The 25,856-nt window shown below is 37.8% G+C and overlaps 2 protein-coding genes and 1 long non-coding RNA gene across 5 annotated transcripts in view; 2 read left to right on the plus strand and 1 right to left on the minus strand.

Moving 5' to 3' along the window:
- Positions 1–1,414: 1,414 nt before the first annotated feature.
- On the plus strand, positions 1,415–14,748 carry si:ch73-193i2.2 (transient receptor potential cation channel subfamily A member 1). Its single transcript, XM_057342228.1, has 19 exons — positions 1,415–1,489; positions 2,103–2,241; positions 2,651–2,790; positions 2,930–3,016; positions 3,187–3,349; positions 3,454–3,603; positions 3,757–3,866; positions 5,436–5,564; positions 10,315–10,406; positions 10,497–10,611; positions 10,765–10,935; positions 11,393–11,463; positions 12,046–12,213; positions 12,711–12,829; positions 12,901–13,105; positions 13,231–13,438; positions 13,529–13,611; positions 13,761–13,924; positions 14,204–14,748. Exons 1-19 carry the CDS (start codon positions 1,415–1,417, stop codon positions 14,293–14,295), a joined length of 2,481 nt encoding a protein of 826 aa, XP_057198211.1. The 3' UTR covers positions 14,296–14,748.
- LOC130559537 (uncharacterized) lies at positions 7,988–8,996 on the minus strand. Its single transcript, XR_008963588.1, has 3 exons — positions 8,696–8,996; positions 8,376–8,433; positions 7,988–8,135 (listed from the first exon to the last, which is right to left on the minus strand). It is a non-coding gene; the product is annotated as an uncharacterized LOC130559537 (long non-coding RNA).
- A 362-nt stretch (positions 14,749–15,110) lies between the features above and the next one.
- Positions 15,111–25,856, plus strand: part of ubr2 (ubiquitin protein ligase E3 component n-recognin 2) — a 39,766-nt gene continuing 29,020 nt past the window's right edge. For all 3 annotated transcript variants that reach the window (XM_057341597.1, XM_057341595.1, XM_057341598.1), the window contains exons 1-2: positions 15,111–15,237; positions 25,109–25,368. In XM_057341597.1, coding sequence (XP_057197580.1) covers positions 15,154–15,237; positions 25,109–25,368 — 344 coding nt within the window. In that variant the 5' untranslated portion in view covers positions 15,111–15,153. The remainder of the gene's footprint in view (positions 15,238–25,108; positions 25,369–25,856) is intronic.

Genomic DNA, 25,856 nt, shown 5'->3' on the forward strand with positions numbered 1-25,856 from the left:
CATTAAATTGGTCTGCATGGCTAAAGGTGATGCACAAGAAAGCCCTCAAACAGTTTGCTGAAGACAAGCAGACTAAGGACACCATGGAACCATGTCCTGTGGTCTGATGAGACCAAGATAAACTTATTTGGTTCAGATGGTGTCAAGCGTGTGTGGTGGCAACCAGGTGAGGAGTACAAAGACAAGTGTGTCTTGCCTACAGTCAAGCATGGTGGTGGGAGTGTCATGGTCTGGTGCTGCCTGCACTGGGGAGCTACAGTTCATTGAGGTAATCATGAATGCCAACATGTACTGTGACATACTGAAGCAGAGCATGATCCCCTCCTTTCAGAGACTGGGCCGCAGGGCAGTATTCCAACATGATAACGACGCCAAATGAAGCTGAGGGTAAAGGTGGTGGATGTCTCCAGACCTAAACCCTGTTGAGCATCTGTGGGGCATCCTAAAACGGAAGGTGGAGGAGCGCAAGGTCTCTAACATCCACCAGCTCCGTGATGTCGTCATGAAGGAGTGGAAGAGGACTCCAGTGGCAACCTGTGCAGCTCTGGTGAACTTCATGCCCATGAAGGTTAAGGCAAATAATAGAAAATAATGGTGGCCACACAAAATATTGACACTTTGGGCCCAATTTGGACATTTTCATTTAGGGGTGTACTCACTTTTGTTGCCAGGGGTTTAGACATTAATGGCTGTGTGTTGAGTTATTTTGAGGGGACAGCAAATTTACACTGTTATACAAGCTGTACACTCACTACTTTACATTGTAGCAAAATGTCATTTCTTCAGTGTTGTCACATGAAAAGATATAATAAAATGCATGATGTCATTTAATTCTTCACATCATGGATTTACCCCTTGACGGCTCATCATTATGACCAGGGATGGATTATGGGCAAGGCCATGTTACTTTAGCAGACCAGACCACTACATAGTAGACGCCAAGGCAGTGTTCTAGAACAAGTCTGCACAAGTCTACAAGTGTGTTCTCTGGTTTATATCTATATGGTGATTTAATGCGTTTAAACAGTCATGATCTGCACACCCTTATGTTCAGTCTGATAATATGTTATATTCATACCTTAAACAAAAGCATGTGCAACCTCAGTTAAAGATTATGAGATAACTGTTAGTTAATCACATTTTATTGTGGGGAGTTTGTACAGGGAATGTCATAAGATGATGTTTAACACACATGTGCTTTATGACGCGCAGTAACAGAGAAACAAATCATCTGACGATAATCCCAGCTCAAGAGAGTAGATTTCTCCTGTCGGTATTCTGGACAAGTTGAAGGAAAGAAGCTCATTTTAAACACTTATAGTACTTCTGTTACATGATTGCCAGGGTTTTCTTGGGCTGAGCAAGGCAGAGATAAGTATATGGTCTGGTATTGTCATTTAAATAAAGTAGAAGAATGAAGAGATTTCAAGATGGACCCCATGGGCATGAGAACCTTGGGATTGAATTGACCGATGGAGTCTCCAGTCAGGTGAGGAAACAACTCTCAATCTTTGTTGGAATCTCATTTCTCATCTAAAGTGTGACCTGATCAAGTCAAGTTTATGTCTATATTGTTGCAAAGCAGCTGTATAGAAGAAATCATTGTGAAATAGCTAAACAGAAAACATACATACATTGGCAAAGGATAAAAACACGAAGATTATATAATACATTGTCTTATACAATAATACAGAATTGATATTTGACCAAGCTGTACATTAGTTATCTCGGTGGTTCTCAAACATTTTCATTGTAAGACCCCCTTTGTGTAGAGTGCATCGCTTAATGCCCCCCTAAATAAAGACTTGTCTGAAGCTTAGTATTTTCATTCAATTAAAAACATATTCAGTTATACAATGCTAGAACATTGGTTTGTGGTCTTATTTTTCTATAAGTCTATGAAACATTTCTATATTTCATATAATACCACAAAATCTGTGGCCCCCTGGGTCCATCTTGGGGCCCCCCAGGGGGCCACGGGCCCTAGTTTGAGAACCACTGTATGAATAATTGGCTGTAGGTTTTTGAAGAGCCTCAATTGGCCTGTGTGGGTCTCAGACACAGAAAAACTTGTTTTCACTGTTTTGTGTGTTTGGCTTTAGTCAGTGAGGTCCATCATTGGTTCTCCAGCTTCAGTTGCATCAGTTAGAGATGTGGGCTGGTCAGTCGCACACCTGGCGTTCTATGCAAGAGGCCGCTGGAAACACGTCACCCGCAAGTGTGTGAGGAAAAAACCTACAGGTATTCTCAACGGAAAACTTTAATTGTAATTGTAATTGTAATTGAAATACAAAATGTTATTACTGTGGTATACGCTACTGTTCAAAAGTTTAGGGTCACGTACATATTTATATTCTTCCAAAACTGTGACAAATGTGACTAATAATGGTGTGACAAAAAATCTTAACTTTCCATATTTCATCATCATGTCACTTTTTGCCATTTTTAAAAATAGTCTCCTTTATCATTCGGTCAAAGTCATTTATTTATATGTTTCATTCATGAAAGTCATTCATTAAGGTTTTATTGAATACACTTTTAGGTTTATAATGAAAGAAACTAATATGTTGGAATAATTATATTTTTGTACATAACACTAAGTTAAACTATTTAAATAAACCCCGTCTAAAACTGTCAATGTTTCTTTAAGAGGAAAGTACAAACAACAAATACAAGGGTCTGGCCTTGGATGAAGATGCCGTGGATGGACGCAACAACAAAAACCAGCTCGATAAAAGACTGCTGGATCACTTTCGAGCTCTGGCGACCAGCAACAAAGACACAGATGAGGTACACAAACCCCTGTGAACACTTGCGGGCCAAAAGCCATTTGTCCTATAAAACCACTTTAGCTGTTGTTAACATGGTGAACTTTGATAGACATGATGTCATATTTGTGTATCTGAGATATTGATTTTGGCTTTTTCAGGTGGACCTTCAGTTTCTGAATGATGTCCTTACGCATGGTGCCAACCCCAACACAACAGATAAATACGGCCAAACAGCCCTGCACGAGGTTAATCTTTTACTTCTTACATAAGGCTTATTTGTTTATGACACATGTGCTGTAAATACTTTCAAGTGCGTTATGGAATAAACATTTGATGATACAGTACTTACATATGATGTTTTTGCACTGTTTACAACATTTGTTCATTATTTATAAGTTCTTGTGTTTGTTGTTAGATATCCCGGGCGTGGAATGTGGACGTGATGCGTTTTTTCTTAGACAGAGGGGCTGATTTTCAAAGAGCCGATGGTTTTGGAGTCACACCCCTTCACGTAGCTGCAGCTCTGGACTATGAAGAGATGACACAGTTTCTGTTAGAAAGAGGAGGTGTGCTTATGTGTGTTTTTTATCCATTTTGATAAACACATTTTTAGTTTTGAAATGAATAAAAACATGTTTGAAATGCAAACCATGTCTCATTGTATCTGCAGCTGATATTGAAGCTCGCACACAGAAAGGCAAGCACACCCCGCTGCACTTTGCAGCTAAGAATGATGCTGTTGGGTCAGTTGGATTGTTGCTTCAGAATGGGGCTGACATCGCCGTACAAGACTATAAAGGGAGAACGCCGCTACAGCTGGCTGCTAACTTCGGTAAGGCTTTTATAAGTCTATAAAGTCAGACCTCATCTCTGCGTGTCCTCTAACTCTTACAGTGGACAAATGTAATGAGTGTTGTAGAACAAGCCTCTGCTTTCAGACATGCATTCAAGGGTACGGTGGGGTTATGGGGTGTTTCATGTACAGATCGAAGCGAGGCGGCGCGTTTGCTGCTGGGGTTTGGAGCTGATGCTGGGGTGCAGGATTCTGAAGGCCAGCTCTGCATCACTGCCATGATTGCTAAAATGAGCCCTGTGGTGAGTGTTAAAGGAATCTCAATTAATAAACTTTGTTTGAAGTGCTTTCATAGATATACAAGATTTATATTTATGCGTTTCAGCTTAGTTTACTTAAAGTCCCAGTGAAATTAAAAATGACAATTTCTATTTTTTTATGAAACATTGCAGCGTTTATAGTAAATAGCTTTTCAATGTGGGTCATTTTCTTTTTAAAATTCATGTACCCTCATAATCTGCAGTTAAAATTTGAAAATGCACTTCCGCGCTAAAATGACTATTCATCTCAATTGACGTAAATTAGACGGCTTGGCCGGAGCATCCGTTAGCTCCTCCCCTTCAACTGTCAGTCAGAGGAAACCGTCTGAAGACCATACTTAAATAAAAGTACAGATTCCTTGCAGCAAAAATTACTCCATTACAAGTTACAAGTCACCAATTCCAAAACGACTTTAGTAAAAGTCTTTGAGTATCTGATTTTAACAGTACTTGAGTATTTTACTCATACTGAATGTAGGCTCAAAGCAGCACTAGTCCTCAACACTTAAGAGACATGTCAGTGAAAAACTAGAAACAGTTGATTTGTGAGGAGAGCAATCGCATTTATTTTCTTAAATCATAATATGACTGAACACCTCAAAATTGCAACAAATCATGGTCGACACCATAACCTACATCTGTTACAAACACCCAAGTCTCATTTAAGCTCAAGTGCTCATAATAAACCAAAATCCTTCAAAAAGGTCTCTTCAATATAACGGATAAATAAAATAATGTTAAGTAAAATTAAAAAGTCAAAGCCTTTATGCACTGGACATGCTGGTTTTGGCCTCATCGCCAGCTGCAGTCACGTCCTCATTTCACATATAAACTGCCAGCGATTGACAACTACCGGATGCTGCACTCGTATTCACATAAAGAAGCCATCTTGACCAGTTTTAGTAAGTTAGGGCAAAAACCACAAGATATAGTACCTTCAATATTTTGTAAATGGCATTATTAATTCTTCTGTAGCAAAAATAAACTGCTGCAAAAAAAAGATAGGTGCCATGCAAAATGTAATGTGTAATTGCATTAGTCATTACAAATGTAGTGGAGTAAAGAGTACATATACTTGTTCAAAATTTTTGTCAAGTTGAGAGTAAAAGTTGCTAATATCTTTAACACTCAGTACAACTACAAAGTTGCCAAAAAGATACTTAAGTACAGTAACTAATTACATTTACTCCAATACTTTACACTGCTGCTGTCAGTCTGCTGCCAGTTTCATTTCAAAATCAATGCAACAGCTGTTTTACACATCCAATCAATTCGCAGTGAAAAACGCAAGCCACGCCCACTAATTTTCTCCTTTGAAATTCCTTTTCACTCGGAAATGTGTCAGAATACGGAAGTAAAAACGATTGCAACTTCCGGTTCACGGGGACTTTAAGTGGAAACTACATTTTCTTACTAGAATTGCAATGCACATCAGAAATACTGTTGACAGAGCTACGTTATATTTAGTACAGTTGTGCTACATGTGCTTTGGTGAATACTTTTTAGTGGATTATAGTGCAGTAGTTGTGATTATGATGTTGGTTTCAACAGGCTGATCTGGCGATGAGTCAGTTCCATGTGAAAGACCAAATGACCCGAAAGCAGTTCTATTACCTTCATCTCATAGAGCCACAGACAGTCAACAAGGACGACACTAAAGCTTCTGATCCATCTTCACCGGTAGTTATCTAAAATTTCATAAAACTGTAACATTTATAAAGGAGTATTTAAAATAGACTGTCATCAAATTTCTCTTACAAAAATACATTGGTAGTACTATTGTATAGGATGGTAAATCCTTGGTACTTTAATATATACCATGTTACTGATTGAATAACATATGAATATACTTTGGCTATTTTTATGGAGGTGTAAGGCAGTTCAAGAAATATATACAGTAACATCTAGAAAAACATGATATTTCTTTTGGACTGAAACCTCATACGTCCATTTTATACTATTTTTATTTGTTCTTAGATCACCCTTCATGTTTGTCAGTGGGTTTTGCACATATTTAACAAATAAAAAATATTGAAAAGAGATTGTCAACTTTGGCAACACAGTCTTTATTGAAAAAAAGTGCAATGTTTTTTCCATTGCTGTAAAGTGGCAGTTTTGGATAAACAGGCTTTTAGTCCAACAATGACGATATTATTGTGTAGTCATCACTGTTGTTATTGAATCATCCTCATGTCATTTCAAACCCATATACTGTTTTATTTATGACACAGAAAATGACATTGAAGTTTGAATATTCTTTTACTATGCAATTCCAAAGAATAACAGTTTTAGTAAACATATAAAAACATAAAAATCACAGTAAGTACCATAATGATATAAACTACTATATTTTTAAAGGGGTGGTGCAACGGTGTGTCATGCATTCTGACTTCTTTACAATATTAAACGTGCTGTCTTCTCATGCTTAACATGGTCAACTTGTCAAAAAACGAGTTGGGTGTGTTACGTAGTATTTCTGTGCTTGATACACTCCCCAGCGATCGTACAGGTTTCGGAAAGTTTTTTTCGAACATATAAAACTGTTTCGTAACAAGTTTTCTTAGTCCCTTATTAAACAATTCTCCGGGAATAGCACGCGGCAGCAAGGAGAGCAGGCGAAGGAGCATGCGCAGACGTCACTTTCACTTGTGTGCAGGAGAGAGAGAGCATACGTTCGCGAAGTTCGGGTGTTTGTTTGTTGTTTGGGTGATGAATGTTATACAGTATAAACGGTGGATATAACGCTGGATTTGGAGATCGTTTGAAACTGATATATGGAGCCGCCCCAGCGCTAAAAGATGCCGGACATGAACACTGTAAACCCGGATAAGTAGAATCTACTTAAAAAAATCAAGGTAACTCGTTGCCTTAAAATTTTTAAGTAATGAAGCATTAGTTGAATAAGTGAAGTGGACTACGTTCAATGTACTTGAGCCCATAATGGAATGGAATAGAACATTTAAGTTGAATGTACTAATAACCGAGTTACAGTAACTGTAGATACTTAGTTTAAACAATCATTCCCCACCCATTTATTTAACTCAGCTTGTTAAGTAAGCATTACTCCATTACCAATTCAACTAAATTGTATATTCTAACTGACCCAACTTAACTTTTTTAGTTCCTGAAACTCAAAATATGTCTTTCAATCAATAGAACTGTGTAAAATATATACATACAACTGCAACATTACACTGATCCAATTTTTTTATTGAATATGTCTTTTTTTCAGCATCAAAAGATACAATAATACACAATAATACACAGCAGAGCCATTTATGTACTGGACCCCACCTGTTAACTCACACACAGTGTTCTTGACATTATGCATACAGGTAGTTATTTTCATACCTCATTTACAGATCAACTAGCAAAACCTGGCAAACTAATGTAATGGGTGGCAAGTAATTACTCTGAGGAGTTAGTTTAGCCAATTCAACTCCATTACACATAGTCTACTCAAAGTTAAAGAGAAGAAAGCATCTACCAACAGGATAGCTCACATTACCAGTACATTTATTTACACCACATGTGTGTTCTTTCAAGCAAGAGTTGAAAATCAATTAACCTTTGTTTGTCGCATCAGGTCAGCCAAGACCTGCCCTGTGAGGCCCCTCTTTGCCTTGAAGATTTCCATGAGCCTAGGACTGTGATGGTCTAGGGCAGGGGTGTCCAAAGTCAGTCCTGGCGGGCCGGTGTCCTGCAAAGTTTCGCTTCAACCCTAATCAAACACACCTGAACAGCTAATCAAGGTCTCACAAAGCAGACTAGAAACTTCCAAACAGGTGTGTTGAGCCAAGTTGGAGCTAAACTCTGCTGGACAGTGGCCCTCCAGGACCGACATTGGACACCCCTGGTCTAGGGCCTCGTAGAACTCCTGTCTCAGGCTCTTACCAACCTGCTGAACTCCAGACACACCTGAAACATGTAAAAACAAAACATGTTCATGTTCAAATGAGTTGACACCATGATGTGATCTTTTTATGCAACAACCCAGTCTGCATGTATTACTCTTTAATACAATTTTGATGAGTACAACGAAGCAGAGGGGCTTCGTAGAATACAGCATATGAGACAAATCTATAGGCCTACCTGGTGTTCAGTAAAGAGAGCTGGCCAATGTTGACATATCTGGGTGATGGCAGGCTTGTCCTTCACAACTTCATTCCTTCGAAGAGCGAATGTCAGATCCATCTTCTGCTTGATGAGGGCTCCATTTGGGGTTTTCTTTTTCATTTCGTCCACCATGAGCTGTCGAGCATGTCGAAAATTACCGTTAGCTAGCAGTGTAAAGCTTCTGAAAAGAACTATTTGAAATTGGCTTGAACACAATGGCCAACAAGCTAACATTAGCTAAATAACAAAAACTTGAAGAGGCATGACAGCTAAGAGTGGGACAGATAGCCAACTAACAAAGAATAAAAATAAAGAAATAAAGAAATTAAAGCTAATTAGCTAACTAATAATGTGAGCTAGTGTTCACCAACTTACCAGGATGTTTGCAGTTCTGTGGCTAGCTGCTTCACCGTCTCAGCTCAACTTAAGCTGTCTGGAAGCAACAGAGTAAAATAATTCAGAGTCGAGCAGACATATCAGCTCGGTGTCACATTAAAAGCATGTAGACGTGAAGATTGCCTGCCGAGCAGTCTATTGTGTGACCGAGTACCATACCCGGACACCGCGTCGGACGGTCGCCGGACACGTCGGCGCAAAGCTCAATTTCTATGACCGGGCGGACTCTGCGTACTCGTACTCGGTGACACACAATAGAATCCGCTTTTACAAGGCAGCTGGGATCTGCACCAACTTACCGGGACGTTAGCTGGTCCGTGGCTGAGCTAACGATAGGTAGCTGCTTCAGGTGTCAGGCTCAGCTCAACTTGCATTAGCTGTCTGGGAGCGACATACAATTTCCGTTACTGGTGCTAGCTAACGTTACCAGTGAACACATACTTTAGAGAGTGTGGGGCAGAGTTAGCTGGTTAGCTACCTTGCTAGCCTGTTAATAACTAGCAAAGTTTTTTTTTTTTTATAACTACAGTACTATAGAAATGAACCTTTGATATACAGATATATATCTGATAGATACGTTGAGTTATTTCAAAGTTTCATTTCTATAGTGTTGTCCCCATGAAAAGATATAATAAAATATTTGTAAAAATGTGAGGGGTGTACTCACTTTCGTGATATACTAGCTAAGTTACCTCAGCTAGCAGTCAAGACTACAACGGCATGCAACCAGTGCCAGGTTCCAACTTAGCGTTTTGTGGCTGAACTTGGTTCATTCACAGAAGGCTTCAAACTTGGGTCGAACAACTTGCTTGCTAGAACGTCAGTTGTCAAAAATTTCAATACAGCTGAATTCTTTGAACTTTTGAGACAAAACAGAGATGGAACAGAGCAAAGACAGAGTCATCAATGCCACTCTGTCAAAACTGGTATAAACTAGATTTTTGGCTCAAACACATAATTACAATAAGATAGGCCATTAAAAAGTACAGTTTACTCAGAATTCATAGTTAATGTAAAGAAATGACACATGTTTAAGTAATACAAACTCAGTTTGTTTGAGTAGAAACTACTGATTGGACTTAAAAACACAATTACAATAAGAAAGGACATGAAAAGTTCAGCTTAATCAGAATTAACAAGTAATGTCAATAAATTAGACCCATTTAAGTAATATGAACTCAATCCGTTTGAGTTGAATCAAAATCTAGGTTTACAGTGAACCGCATGCGGTGAGTGAAATTGTTTTCTGTGTTTTGTTGGCAATGGGTGCTTTACATGTGCTTTACAACCTACCCCTCCCCCCGCACGCGCTGTATGCTTTCGGAAATAATCATACAGCTGTATCTATCTTTTATAAATGTGATCAAACTAAATACTCTTCTAGTTCAACCTACCCCTCCCCCCGCACGCGCTGTGTGCTTTCGGAAATAATCATACAGCTGTATCTATCTTTTATAAATGTGATCAAACTAAATACTCTTCGAAGATACGAAGTATGCAATACTACTCTATAGGTACTCAAGATTAATATGAGATTGGCAGAAACCGCGTGTGTTAGGGCCGCTTTAAAAATCAATCTGGTGCACTTTATGGACACTGGAAAGAACCTATAGTCTCACGACATTTTTAAAATCTGAACGTAGATTTCAGGCTAAATCCTGAAAAGGAATCCTATAAAGGATTTAGCAGGAGTAACATTATAGTGCAAAACTTCCTTCTTCTTCAGATTTACTGAAACGTATTTCCGCTTTTGAGTTTGATGTAAAAATCACAACACAAGGGTTTGGAATGGCATGAGGGTAAGTAAATAATGACACAGTTTCATTTTGCGTGAATTATTTCACATAAATTATGAATGAATTCTTTAAAAACATCTATTTTCATCTGAGCGCAGCTGAAATTGAATGTGTTTCCACAGCTGGAGTTGATTGTGAATCAGGGTAAACTGGATCTCATCATGCACCCTGTGGTGCTCAAACTCATCACTGTCAAATGGAACTTGTATGGCAGGTAAACCGAAATCAAAGTCCTATTAAAATAAAGATACAACAAGAAAAACTATCAGAAATAAATATCAGACTTGAACATGTTTCTCTACAGAATGGGTGCCTGGATACTCTTACTCCTCAACTTCCTATTTATTGTGTCCTGGACGACAGTCGCCATATCTGTGTCTGGAAGTCATGAGGAAGGAGATCGCTATGTTCTCCCTCAGGTAAGACCATTAGTGGAAGTATCTGTACCTGTATTATTTTCAATGTTTTTACTTTGCTCCACAACGTGTGCCCTCCTGATGTTGTAAAGAGTGAAATACCGTCTGACTTCATCTGTTTGCATATGATCAATGAAACACATTTGCTCTTTGTAGGACTGGTGGCGTGTGTTGTTGGTGGTTTTGGCACTGGTGTTGACGGTGACTGAGGTGTACAGGGAAGTGATGGAGATTGTGCGGTCACACAGAAAACTCAAGCACTGGCAGCGCTGGGCTGTGCAGAAAGTCAATGAGGATCTGAGCTGCTCTCACCCAATGTGGCCTGAGGTGACACACCGAGCCCATTCATATACACAACAGAGACAATAATGTCATCTGATCATTATATTTTAAATGTATTTATTCATGCATTCTGTGCTTTTTTGTATTTGTGTTTTCATATTTTAAAGGGTTGTCTGAGATTTAAATTAAGTTAAGCTCTATCAAAAGCATTGTAGCTATTTCAAATGAATTAGAAAAGACAATAAGGAAACTTTCATATACTGTATATCGTGTACTTCTGTGTAAAACCAAAACTTTTTTAACTTAAATTTGTTTTTACATACTAAATAATTAGTCAAAATTAGTCCAAAATACTGTTAATATATCCTTACATCTATTCAACCAAGAACATCCTTTTAAACTTAAATGTGATTTATTATGTTGTTTCTTATAGACAAATGATAATACAATAAACAACTGTTTAAACAAAAATCATTACCAATTCATGTGTTTTGGCTTACAGGAACGCATTTACCTAGAAGGACAAATTAAGTTCATCCGAAACCTGAAAGGAACCTACTCTCAGGACCCATGGTAATTCAATCCAAAATTATTTTTTCATACCACTTTTCACAATTTTGCATCATTGCAAAGCTTTGCATAAAATCCATTTTAGCAACAGAGACATAAGAAAAAACAGTGTAGACATATGAAAAATAAATGATAAAAAAGGAAAATTATGAAATACATGCCATTAAGATACTGTACATGGATTTATTGCTATAAAATAAAAATAATATAACAATAATTAATTATTTGTATAACATAAAAATAATTTTCTAAAAGATTGTTATATGGATATTACATGCATAGGGACAATTATAAAATGATATGTCTTATATGGTCACATATGAGTGAATGTGAAAACGGGCATATTCATATGCCAAGTGTCCAAAATAATATATTTATAGACGGTGTCAGCAGCAACAACATAAACAAGCGTTATATGGCCCAAACTTAACTTCGCAATAACTGTTGAGTAGTTTTAATTTTATTGAATACAGTGAATATACAATACAACATTAACGTCCATTGAAACCATCTATACTCATATTAAGCAGAAGTACAATGTAAAAGAATGTTCTTATTGTTTATTCATGTTAATGTCCCATGCAGGAATATCTTTGACTGGCTTGTGTACGTGCTGTTACTTTCAGTCCTGGGCATCCACTTTGCAGATGTATTTCTGATGTCCAACTCGCTTCGACAGAACAGTCTTCGGCTGTTTGCAGTGTCCATTATTTTCCTTTGGTTGCGGCTGATGAAGCAGGTCCGAGCCTTTAGGTAACAAACAAGTTCGTTCATTTCATTTGTAGGGACACCTGGCCAATAGCAGTTACCATAGATACATGCGATGCAAAGCAGTGACCCCAGGTATAATGACAACACCTCATAAATCTCCTGGCTGACACGCCACATATACCCCAGAATGCTTGGAGTCAAACGGTACCACCTGGTCAGTGGTCCAGAAAACAATGCTCCCGTGTCTCTGGTTTCATAGTGACACCGCATGTGGCCTCGTTTTGTAAACTAAGTTACCATGGTAACACACGGTAAATGTTACGATAACCAACAACAGGGGTCGTGCTCAACCCCATTCGAATGATGCTGGTGTACATATGGAGAGCAAAAGTTAATGGCCACTTTTTCAAAGGCCTTGGTTCTTTAAGAAATCCCAATCTGAAAAATGTTTTGACAAATGTACATTTTATGTTATCAGTTTATCTCTCATATACAGTATATCATGACAATCACATGATTCAGATTCATTTGTACTGTAGGGCTATGGGTCCCTTCATCGTCATGTTAGGAAAGATTGCAGGAGATGTGCTGCGATTCCTCTTTCTGTATATAGAGATCTACATCCCATATGCTTGTGCTTTCTGGATCATATTTGGAGGTATTGGGACAAAGAAGTCGTCATTTTGTAATTGAGGACATGAGACATAAACCTTAATTTATTGCTCTCAGGCTTATCTAAGGTGCCGAGCATGGAGACGGTTCCTCAGCTTCTCTACAGCCTGTATCGCATCACTCTGGTGGATGAATATGAGTTTGATGCCATGTTGGGTGTAGACGCAATAATGGCTTACCTACTGTGCGGATCATTTCTGGCCCTGTCGGCTATTCTGTGCGTCAATCTGCTGATTGCTCTCCTTTCTGACACCTTTCAAAGGTATAAATTACAGAAACAAATATATCTCACCTTAAAAGACAATTCAATATTAGTTATTATATAACAATGTATAATGGAATTTCGTATTCTTTTAATTATGCTATCTCGGATGCTTTTATGTGTAGGGTGTATGACAACGCATTGGCCAATGCCGTGATGCAACAAGCAGCTATCATATTGCAGATAGAGGAATCCATGCCTTGTCTGAGGCGTTGCTATGACAACGAGTACATCCACCGCCATTGTGCACCGCTCGGAGAATACTACGACGATGATGTCACCACTGACCCAGATCACCATGCTGACATGAAGAACCTTACAGAACAGATCAAGGTGTCTACGGTTATAGGATATTCCTCATCTCTTTCTAAATTTGAACAGCAGTGTTGCATAGAATAACCAAACGCTCTGCATACTTTGCAGGATACACTAGCTGAATATCTGAACATCCAAAAAAAGACAATAGCTCCTCAGTTAGCCTCTGAAGATGCCAGAGAAGCAACAAGGTTAGTTGGCAAAGGTCTTGGAACCCCAGGCATCTGCCTCTTAGATCAGTGTTTTCATGATGTATTTGTGTCTGATTTCTCCTATTCTCCTCAATTTTCTTGAATCTATTTAATACGTATGTGAGCGTCTGAAGAACACTTTCTTACAGAGGGAGAGGAGCCACACCTCTAGAGGAGGAAGAACACCTTAAAACTCTTCACAGACTTGAGAAGGAGCAGCAGAAGCACAGGCAGGACCTGAGCGAGCTGAAGTCTGACGTGAAGGAGCTTCACAGTTTGTTGCTTCAGCTGATACAGAACCAGTCAAAGTCATGTAAGAGACTGATGTACATACAGCGTTGTTTAAACATTAAACATCTGGAAAGAAAGGCTAGATCTCCTTGTTTCCAATAAAGCACACAACATGATTTTTAAAACCTTCTTTTTGAGTTCTGTGCAAACTTCGATTCCAGCAGACTGCAAAAAAACCTCTAAATAAAAGCACTTATTAATAGAACGTACAATCGGTTGTAAGGGCATTTTGGTCGACATGTAGGTATTTTTTATCTGTAGTTACGTGAAGGTTTAAGTGATGTGATTGGTGTTTTCGCAGCTCCTGGTGATGACACGCAGCCTGCAGTTGACACTAGAAAAACCTCTGAAATTGGAACTACAGATGTCAATAATGAATCTGGGCCATATTAGGAGCAAGCCCCACAAAATGATTCTACGTGACTTAATGTTGATTGTTGTGCACATGTGGCAACACAAACAACACAAATCCGAGTGTTCTGACAATGCCAAAGCTGTCATGTAGCATTTTGTTTACAGAAAACAAATTCTTAAACAAGTTTACAACTATTATAATTTAATAAGTGTAGATAACTACTATTTTTGTTATATATATGTATTTTTGTCAAGTTATGTATAATGAAATATTGGGGATTATAATTTTGGTCGTTGCCTTACCCGAAGTTATTTATGACTCCAAAGTTGTTTTGACTAATTTTATAAATAATTTACCTTTTTGTTTCATGGAGAAACAAAAGATCAATTTAACCTGAGTTAACGTGCCTCAAAAACTAGTCTGTAAATTATTAAGATTTTGTTGAAACGCCTGTATGGTGTTTTTTTGTTGTTGTTGCAAAGTTGATTGAAATCTGGGCTATTTTATTGCATTTACCTTACACTGCATATTAGTATTGTTGTAAACATCGCTAGCACTTTATAATTATATATTTTTTATATTTTAAACATACACATCATGTATGATAAAAAACTTGACAATGTATGTGTACAGATGCTTTGTCATTATTGGATGTAAAATAATCTTGCCAAAGTACTTAAAATCAGCGTAATCTCTTCATACACAAGCAATAAACGTTTTGCAACACCACACATGCTCTGGTCAAGCACATGTGAGAGGAGAGTGGGCTGTCACCTTGACAAAGGCAGGGACACTTTTCCATTAGTCAGCGGAAAAGTTCCCCCCAGTTCCCTGACGGATGTGGGGCGAGCGCCTGATTTCCGCTTCCGTCTCTGCTGTTGGCCACTGAAGTAAAGATGGCGGCGGCCGAGAATGATCGTGAAGTACCGTCCGTTCTGTGTAGCGAATTCCTCAATTTCTCCGCAAAGGACACAGCTGCGGTAGGCGACAGCTTTATAAACGCTATCGAAAGTGTCTCTTCTGTTGAACCGTGTACCGTCGGTGGCGATTTATTATGCGGGCGCTGTGAATTTTGTGTTTTTCTCACTCCTCAGCTCGGGTTGTTTTGCTCAGTTTTGTCTTGCTAACGCGCTAGCAGCTAGCCAGTGAGATGGTAATACCTCAAGCTCCGTAACACACACCTGACACTCGATTTGCATACTTGTTTTAAAATATAACTCCGAGATTCATTCAAGCGTAATTTATTGTGTAGTTTTTCCGCTTTAGAGTGTCAACGAAAATGCTTTAAATAGATTTGTTTGTTTTTCAGTTGTTTTTACCGCAGGCTTCTCAAAAACAACACTGTCTGCTTTGTTCATCTTTGTGTAGTTTATGCAGGTGTTTGTTCGTGTATTGATGAAGTAATTTGGACAGCTCATTTGGCAGTCAATATAAATCGATTCTGTCAAGCAGAATTGTATATAATCGGGTAATTGTGTAATAAAATCACACTCGGAAGTGTGTCCTGCTGTAAAAGCATCCATGTGAACTGTATTTCTGGTTTATCCGGCTGAATAATATCAGTTCACTGTGGTATTGCTATTGTTGCTTGTTATTATTAAAACGTTACTTGGCTGGGGTTTCCAGACATAAAATATATATTCTAGCTTTGTATATGTTTTTTTTTATCTTGGCAGCTTGGTTTGTGTTGGCTTACCAATATTAAATACATGCAAATTTAATAAAAATGGTTTGTTTTTATCAATGTAGCCTAGATGTTGGTTATTTGAAAACCACAGTCAAGACCTAAATCTGTGTGGTTTATATGGTCTGGCTGTAAATGATCTGTTAGACAGGCAAACTAAACTGCACGTGCAATATAACCTGGATCCTTTTTAAGTTTTGGTCAATAAATGCGGTCAGATTTTTTTAAACTATAACTATATGCTTTATCACAAAATCCAGGTTAGTGGGTCACTATAGAGATGTACTATATGCACTATAGAAACAAAGAGTGCCAACTTCCACCTGTTTTTCCTTTAGCGCAATGTGTTACTTAAAAATTTTAAAATATAGTGTTATGAAATTGGTTTATACCTGCTTATTGACCTAAGCTAGGCCATGTAAAAAATAAATTTCTAGAAAGAAAAGCTCCTCTTACACAATTCCCTTTTATTGTTTGTGATGTTTGCAGTGCATGATTTCCTTTAAAAGCTTAAGAAAGCATAAATATATACAGCCAAATACCTTTTACTTTTTTTTAAACAAAAATAAATTCTCTATTAAATAATATTGTAATTGCCCTATTTCCTTTATACAGTGCCTAATTTTATACAACAAATGTCTCTTTGTGAGAGATTTTCTAAGACATTTATTAACCCTGTATAAACACAGTGGCTTAATGGCTTGTCTCCTTTAATCCAGTTTTACAATTAAAAGTCTCTTGAGTGATTGATAAACCAGTTTGGAAGTTTGGAGGTACAGACCTGCTGGCTCAGTGAGGTTCTGTGTCATTACAGCATCAGCCAGTGCATTGTGCTTCCTGTTTTTCCAGATCATTCCACTCCAGGAATCATTTTTAGGGACAGGAATCTAATACACCTCCCCCGGGGAGTTCATATTGCTCACAGCCCTGAAATTAAACTGAAAAAAGTGAACTGCTTTGAATGATGCAGGAGGTTGTAAATAAATGAACGTTCATATTAAAAATTAAAAGAGTTAATAAGGATTTTTTGAGAAGTATTGTATAACTGTACAATTTTATGACATAAATGTGTAAACTGACATGAATATTCAGTTTTTCTTTATTTACATTTACAGTGCAAATATACAGTGCATAATGTGAAGTCAACACAAGTTTAATGAAGTTTTAGTTGTTTACAGTTGCCTGCCAAGTAAAAATATGATTGGCAACTTGCAGAATTGATATTAAAATTTATATTGAAATAAACTGTTGTGTACAGTAGTTACAGGTGTGTGTCTGTGATGCCACATGGTTTAATAGGATTGTTTAAATAACCAATCATCATTCCCTTTTTAACGTGACTTTTTGTTTTGTGTAACAGTTAACACTCCGGCATGCAGCAAAATCTTATTCATACAGTTCGGTTAGGTGTCATAACCGCAGCCCAGCAGTAACTTCAACTGGGGACACAAATATAATTAAAACAAACGGAAAACATTTTACCTCACGAACAGTGACAAATCCCGCGACCGGTTAGTTTTGGGTAACTTACAAACAAGACGCTATTTCCCCCCACAGTCAGGAACCCGTCACTCTTATCCCGTGATGAGAGCTGTGTGGCTATATCGTGTGTGAGGTGAACGAGAAAGAGACACGTACACTGTATGTTAAGTAATAATACTTTTGCATTCCTATATATTTTTATTTAATATCCACCGCATTTAACTGTCCACGATAACTTAATGTGTGGACTGGAGTGTACATTTTTGTCTGTTCTGTTTTGATGCTAAGCTACATGCCACTAATTTAGCAAATATATAGGCTGTGCTTTTTGTCGTGGTTTTGTGTTTTCACAGAGACAAAACAGAAAAACAGACAAATCTTTATTAGTCAAGTATCATTTTTTTTACTTTGACCTAATTTAAGAAAGAGAAACATACTGAGTAAAATAACTTAATGTGATTTATTTGTACAGTAACTGTATATTAATATTAATGAATTACATTCTGTTTTTGTCATTAATTATACACTTTCTCTATAATCTTCTGTTGGATTAAAAAAGCAGTAAAACAGTTAAACAAAAAAGCTGCACTTATCGTCAATATTGAAGTGTTACCTCATTAAATGTTGTACAATTATGAGAATATTGCATAAATATTATGCAAAATAAATGTTAATTTACTTTTACAAATTTTTTGTACTCATTTACTATAATTACATTTCTTATATCAGCCTATCGGCCACATTGCTTTCTCAATATCTGCATCGACCATTAAAAACACTATATCGGTCGACCACTAGTTAAGACTGCACAAAAAAACAAGGAATACAGTTAAAGAATTCCTGAGCACTACTATTCCTGTTCTGGCCTGACCTTTGTCCACATGACCTATTTACCCTGCCAAATTCCATTAAATAGGTTTGTTTTAGATAGAGTTGTAACAGTATCAGGGCTCGACATTAACGCTTGTCCGGGACAAGTGAATGTTTTGTATGGGCAAGTGAAAGAGAATTTTACTTGCCCGACCGGACAAGTAACTTGAAAAGAAATAACAACAGTGCGACATACATGTAGAATAATAAGAATACGTGCATTAGACAGAGCTGTGTGTTTGTGTGTCGTTGGTGTGCTTGTTTGTGTGTGACAATAATCAATAGCGCACTGCACCAAGTCCATGTACGTTAACTAACGTTAGATGCGGACGCGGAATCCTGTTATTTAAATGTCATCTGGCTGTTCTGCGTGTCTGAGTGAATTATGTGCACAGTTTAACATACAACACGAGTGATGGTCGAGTATTTATCTGCGTCTGCACTGTATGAGGACATGTCTCCAGAGTCGCTCTGAGAGTTTTTATTCCTAAGGTTTTACTGTTTGAGTGAAGCTATCGGCAAAAACTCAAAAACTCAAGCGTCTTCCCTAAGACCCGTCAAAATAAAAGTCCCGTTAAACTGAACACTGCCAGTGTAGTGTAGTGTACTATAGTATTTGCTATTGAAAATTGTAGTGCCCTTGTAGTGAATTGATAAACACTGTATACTATAGTTACACTATTGTATCTTAGAATTTTACTGCAGTTTACTATAGTAAATACTATAGTATACTACAGTAATTTATGTGGACAAATATACCACTATTGTACAGTAAAAAATGAAAAACACAGAACTTAGAAATATTTAAACTAATTTAGGTCAACTAAAAATGATATGGCCCTATTTTATCCATCTGTATGTAACAATAATGTCATTTGTCATTTACCTGCGTATTTATGATGAACTGCACTTGCACTTTTTTTTTATGATGATAACAGACGATTTACTTGTGCTCCTACTGTTTGGCCTGTGCTACTAAACTTTAAACCATTGTAGCACCAGTGCTGTGTGCAAAAAAAGTTAACTTGCAGCCTTAACACTAATAATAATTACTGCTTGCCTTTGTTTTATAGCAGTCACGGAGAGTAGGCCTATAACCAAATTCAGGTGGCCAAAGCGGACACAATAGTTAAAATGCTTAGAAGCAAACTTGACCAATCTAAATCCAAAACAATTATATTGAGAATTCAAATGAAATATAATTTTTTATCGTTGGACAAGTAATTTTTGTACTCGGACAAGTGAATGACAAATTTACTTGTCCGAAGGACAACCACATGACAATGCTTAATGTCAAGCCCTGAGTATGTAAATTTCACATCACTGTTATAGTGGACAGAATTATTGCGCTTATCGGTATTATCACGGTTTTGTTCAAATGTAGGGGTGGGAGAATAAAATCGATTCACAAATTTATCCTGATTCAGTCTTCTAGCGATTCAAATCGATTAACAAATTTCAAAAATATATATTTTTAAATGTTAGTAAAAGTAAATATAATACCGTGATGCCGTTTAACATGTTGCACTACTGAATCACGTTTAATAACTATTAAATACTTTTTTTTAGGGCTGTGCGATTTGGGGAAAATATCTAATTGCGATTTTTTTGACAGACATTGCGATTGCGATTTGATTTGCGATTATAACTTTTCTAATTCAAGCCTCAGCTCAATATTGTTGTGTGGAGCACAGTATGGGTATAATTACCCTGCTGAAAGAAAACAACAAAAAAAAACATTACAGAAATTCTAATTGTTTCCATTAAAACCATTACAAAATTCATTTTTGTAGTGTGTTTTGTGCATTATTCAAATCGGGCTTACTGTTGTTCAATTGGTTCCCAGCTTCAAGATTACATCACACCAATAGAATCCAAATACCAGTGTACACTATTATAGTTTCCATTAAAACAAATACAACTCCCATTGTAACCCTTAAATCCATAACATTTTCTATTGTGTTAGTGAATTATTATAATAGTTCATAGGTTACATAGGCTGATTTATTATTTTTTGAGTATGTGGGATTTTTTAAAACTAGTAGAAAATGTGCTGAATGTTTAGTTTCATCCAAGTGAAATTAGCAAAACAGTTAGATAGAATTTACATTTGTTTGAAACCTAGGCGTGAGTTGACACAGGGTGCGCGCGTGCGCAGAGACGCGCAGAGACGTGCGAGTATGAAACAGGCTATGTGTGTGCATCAAGTTTAAACGGCTCGTCCGCGAGACGCGCAACGCGGGGAAGAGTCGCGCGAGTATGAAAAAGGCTATGTGTGCGCATTAAGTTTAAACTGCTCGTCCGCGAGACGCGCAACGCGGGGAAGAGTCGCGCGAGTATGACACAGGCTATGTGTGCGCATCAAGTTTAAACGGCTCGTCCGCTAGACGCGCAACGTGGGGAAGAGTCGCGTGAGTATGAAACAGGCTATGTGTGCGCATCAAGTTTAAAAGGCTCGTCCGCGAGACGCGCAACGCGGGGAAGAATCGCGCGAGTATGAAACAGGCTATGTGTGTGCATCAAGTTTAAACGGCTCGTCCGCTAGACGCGCAACACGGGGAAGAGTCGCCCGAGTATGAAACAGGCTATGTGTGTGCATCAAGTTTAAACGGCTCGTCCACGAGACGAGCGAGTATGAAACTGGCTATGTGTGCGCGTCAAGTTTAAACGGCTCGTCCGCAAGACGCGCAACGCGGGGAAGAGAGCGAGTATAACACAGGCTGTGTGTGCGGTCTTCTGAATTGGCCGTAATAACACACACTCTCTCTCTCCCGCTTTCTGTTTTTTTTTTTGATTAGGCATAACGGAGGTGCGCTCACTCTGTTGGTTAGCAAGAATGCCACTCAAAGCGTTTCCTATATTTCACATCGTTTCCACATCGCAGCCTCTTGCGATTAGCAAATCGCAACGTCTCACATCGCGATTGCGATTCGATTTCGATTAATCGTTCAGCCCTACTTTTTTTAATGTCTGACAACAAAAAATGTCAATGAGAATGGCTTTATTGGGCACGCAGTTGTATTAAAATACAGTATGTGACAGTTCAAAGACTAGAAGTGAAAGTGCCAACATTAGTCTGACTCTGAGCGCAAATTAGTACGTCAAGAATCGATTCTGAATCTAATCGTGAGGGACCAAATGATTCCCACCCCTATTAAAATGTGCTGGAAATGTCCAAAAAGTGCTGATACCAAGTTTTGTATTGTTGTGACTTGTTAAAAGTACTTTTTGTTGTCATAAAAATCTTATAAATAACATTAAAGAGTAAATACGGATCAATTCAATATCGATTCTCAAAAGCTGTGAATCGATTTTTTTTTATTTCATATTTACGCATGCACTGAACATTCATTTACGTTAATGGGGAAAAGTGTTTTAAATGACAAAATTAAAGATTATATTAGTAAAACCCAATTTGTGGCGTTTGCACTTTGCAAAGTACATAATAGGCTAAATACCCTGATTTGGTGGTTTATTTAGTTCAGAGGTGGGTAACTAAGTACATTTACTTGAGTACTGTACTTAAGTACACTTTTTGAGTATTTGTACTTAAGTGTTACTTTTTCTGTTTACTTTTTACTGCACTTCACTACATTTGAATGACAAATATCTCACTTTTCATGGCACAAAAAAAATATTTCCTTGGCCCTCGCTCCCACGTTTGGGAGAGACTATTGTCAGTTGCTTCTAATATGACACACCTGAATCAACTCACCAGGTGTGTTAATTATGGAGTAACATTTTGGGAGAAGGCTAATGAGTTCAGTTGTGTATACTTTTCCCATATCTGATTTACTTATTATAAGCAAAAGATGTAATTACATTTTATCTGATTAATCGAAAATAATAATCGTCAAACTAATCGATTATCAAAATATAATTGTTAGTTGCAGCCCTAAATTTAACATCTTCATATAAAAGGTGATTTTTATATGAAAATGATTGCAGTCTCTATTTACAGCTATTTTTGTGAAATTTTGTTTGTTATACTGCATCTTAAATTTAAAATAACTGTTCTGCTTCAATCTCTGCGATTATTACAAATGACCAGAGGTCCCCAGATAATACTAATCCTGTGCGAATAGGACTTTAGGTGGAAGAAGGCTGTTTTTGTGACATTTGAGATGTGATTTTTAAATGACAGTTTGCTGTCTAATATAACGCCGAGGTCTTTAACTGTATTTGTTGGAGTAACACTGCAGCCTTCAATTTGCAGGTTATAATCCGAAATATTCTGCTCACGTGTCTTTGGTCCGATAAGTAATATTTCTGTTTTATTAGAATTTAAAAGAAGGAAACTGCATGAAATGTAATTTGAACGTCATTGTAATATTTACCCTTTAATATTAATTCTGGCACAATGGGGCCATTAGGTAAAAGTTTCTCCTGTTTTGGTTGAACACAACCTTAAGTAAATCAGACATTTATTTAAACGCAACACAAATCCGAAAATCATCTGTCTGCATGCGTTGAGTAATCGGGTGTACTTTAGGACCCAGGAGACACCTGCAGTCATAAGAGCAATCGCCAAAGAAACAGACGCTGCGTCCGAAATCGCATACTGTGACAGTACGTACTGAATTTAAGTACCTACCTATCGGCCGTTAAAACAGTACGTTCTATATAGGATGAGTGGGAGTAGTATGAATACATTTCGGACTTGATGCATCTGAAATGTTTTATGGTTATGTGACCCGTATGCTCTTTGACCTATGACGTATTAATAACAACCTATACGTGAGCGTTGATAAAAACATAATTTAGTCACAAGAAATTCATTTATTGGCACTTACATTAAAAACGGACGTCACCCTTAAAGTTTTCCACTACATTTATTTGATTTACTTTTGAAATTTGACCGTTGCTCAGCTCCCGTGGCATCATGGGATAGAGAAGTGTCCATCCGTTTCACACTCTCGAATCTCGGCGGAAGTAGTAGACCATCCGGGTATTTCTCGCTTACTGTTTTTGCATACTGAGGTTTCGGACATACTATTCATGACTATTCATGATTCATTTTCGCCTACTATATTGTATGGAGGTAGGCGATTTCGGACGCAGCGAGAGTTGGACGGTGCTTAAAATCTTCTGTCTAATGAAATATGAAGTAAACGTGTTTCAGTATATCTATAATTCCCCCAATACGCACATTTTTGGACTAAAAGCCCTGTGACCACAAATAAACGGGAGCAGACGAGGATGAACATGTCTCAAATCAATAACATATTATTTTGCTTGTTTATTATGCACTCTTGACTAGTGTTGTCACGATACCAAATTTTTGACTTCGATACAATACCTAAAGAAACGTATTTCAATGCCTATTTACCAATACCAATACTAAATCGATATCATGCAAAAAGAACATACAGGAAGTAATTAAATAAAAAATGATGAAACATAACATAATTCTGTTATTTTATTTTTTACTCTTACAACTTACACTGTGTTCCTGCCTTGCTTTTTGAGCATGTCTTCCCCTTATTTAAAAATAACATGTCACCACACAGACCTACATATGAGTGTCAGGTGTCAATCTATGATACAGTCATAAACGTGTACCTGTCTCAGTGTTTGCTGCTGTCTACTAAGTTGAAACGAGAAAATAAACTGTTTGAACTTAAATTAATCTACATAAATACTAGTTTCATATTAGTTCATTGATAAATGTTAACAAATACAACTGTTAATATTTTAAATTGATTACCCATTATTAGTTAGTCATGTTAGCTAACAAATTTTTAGAAATGGAACCTAGTTATAAAGCGTTATCAATGCTGGTAGTGTTTGCCTCGTCACAAAATAAATCCTAAAGCATTATTCAGGCTATTGTTATCATTCACATACGCTACCTGTCACTCTTGAAGTTCTTTAAATGGGTCGGGATGTCTGTTGGTGAAATGCTTTTGCCAAGCTGATCATGTTTGCTCTTTTGGTCCGCAGATTTTGCACAGACAGACTTCTTCTTCACTTTGCCACACGCCTCGACTCGGCTATAATGCCCCTTTGCGCATCTGCTTCACTGACAAGCCATGAACAGATGGAAAAGGCACTTATGTTTGCCGCCATGACTTTCATTTCGTCATCACCCCGAAATCTGCAGCGCAAGTACGAGGAAAGAAAGTTGTATGCTTCCACTGACTGAAGAGAGCGCTATGGATGAAAATGAGATGAAAACATCTCATTTTAGGAAGAGCATTACTGGAAACAGTGAATCTCTGGCCACTGTCTGAGTCACAAATCTTATTTATACAAAACCAGATATCTGTTTATTTTTTCAGATGAGCACATGCGCACACACATACGGCTGCCGCAAATGGACGCATTTAAGGATGCGTTTTCTCTGAAACGCGCACGTCATTAAAGTACCGGTACCAAATAAATGAGAAATTGGTATTGTTTTAACGGGTATCGCGGTACTTTTCTAGTGCCGGTGTATCATGCAACACTACTCCTGACAAAACCCGCGTTTCATAATGCGCCTCCTCTGTTTTACTGTTGCTAACTTTGGCTGACGCTGGACAGTATTTACCGTTAGTAACGATAAGTTGGTACGGTTTAATGATAACTAAAATATGGCATGATATTACTAACCGTTGGACGTTTTTATTGTGGTTTATCATAAGGCCGGTAATTGTTACAGCCCTAGTTTTAGATTCTGTGTAGTTACTTTTACTGGTTACGGTAGATAAGATGTAATTAAAAGATTATAATTGACCTAAGACTAATAAAAGAACACAAATACAAGGCTGGCTATCTAGTATTCATGACTCTGGATGAAAAGTTTTTGTCTAATTTTACCCATCTATCCACAGAAATGGCTACAGGTAGACAACCTGCCCAAAGAGGTGTACCAGCATTTGGCCTGCTATGTGCCCAAGATTTACTGCCTGGGACCTAACCTGAACCCTCAGAATGAGGATCTGCTGGCACAGCTGCTGCTTCAGTCCCCGATGGAGTGGTATCTGTGCGGGGAAGAGCCCACCACAGGCTTGGCCAAACTGGAACAGAGCAACCAGCCCTCACAGCTCTGCGGCCATGTTTTCAAAGTTGGAGAGCCAACGTATTCATGCAGGTAGAGGGTTTTCTTATGTATGCTACATCTTGAATAGTTCTCAATTTTGACTGGGCTTGTGTGAGTTTACAGGACTTCTGCAGTTGCTGGATGTCTGGAGAGGTGAATTAGGTCAGGTTTGTTGGTTAAGTCCTTAAGTCAAGATGACTGTAAGCTGGCTTATAGGCCAAAGGTGACTGGAATGTGTACTCGAACACTCTGCTCTTTAAGAAACATGAAGGGGCTCGCACATATCTTGCATTATCACAGTGGTTTTATATTGAGATTAGAATCTGATCTGTCTGATTCCAATGCTGTATGAGGGATGTTTTGCATCCTAAGTGTGCATGCAGGTCATTTTCTTTATCCTGTCATGTAATGTGCCTCTGGCTCGGTTTCAGACTAGTGATCTGACTTCCTGTGTACTGCCTAGAAACTTTTCTTGGCATTTGAATCTAATGCCAACACAATTAGATTTAAATGAAGATCCAGTGTGTAATTTTTTTGAT

Source organism: Triplophysa rosa, linkage group LG9 (assembly GCF_024868665.1).
Source record: "Triplophysa rosa linkage group LG9, Trosa_1v2, whole genome shotgun sequence".
In the NCBI taxonomy this organism is placed as follows: Eukaryota; Metazoa; Chordata; class Actinopteri; order Cypriniformes; family Nemacheilidae; genus Triplophysa; species Triplophysa rosa.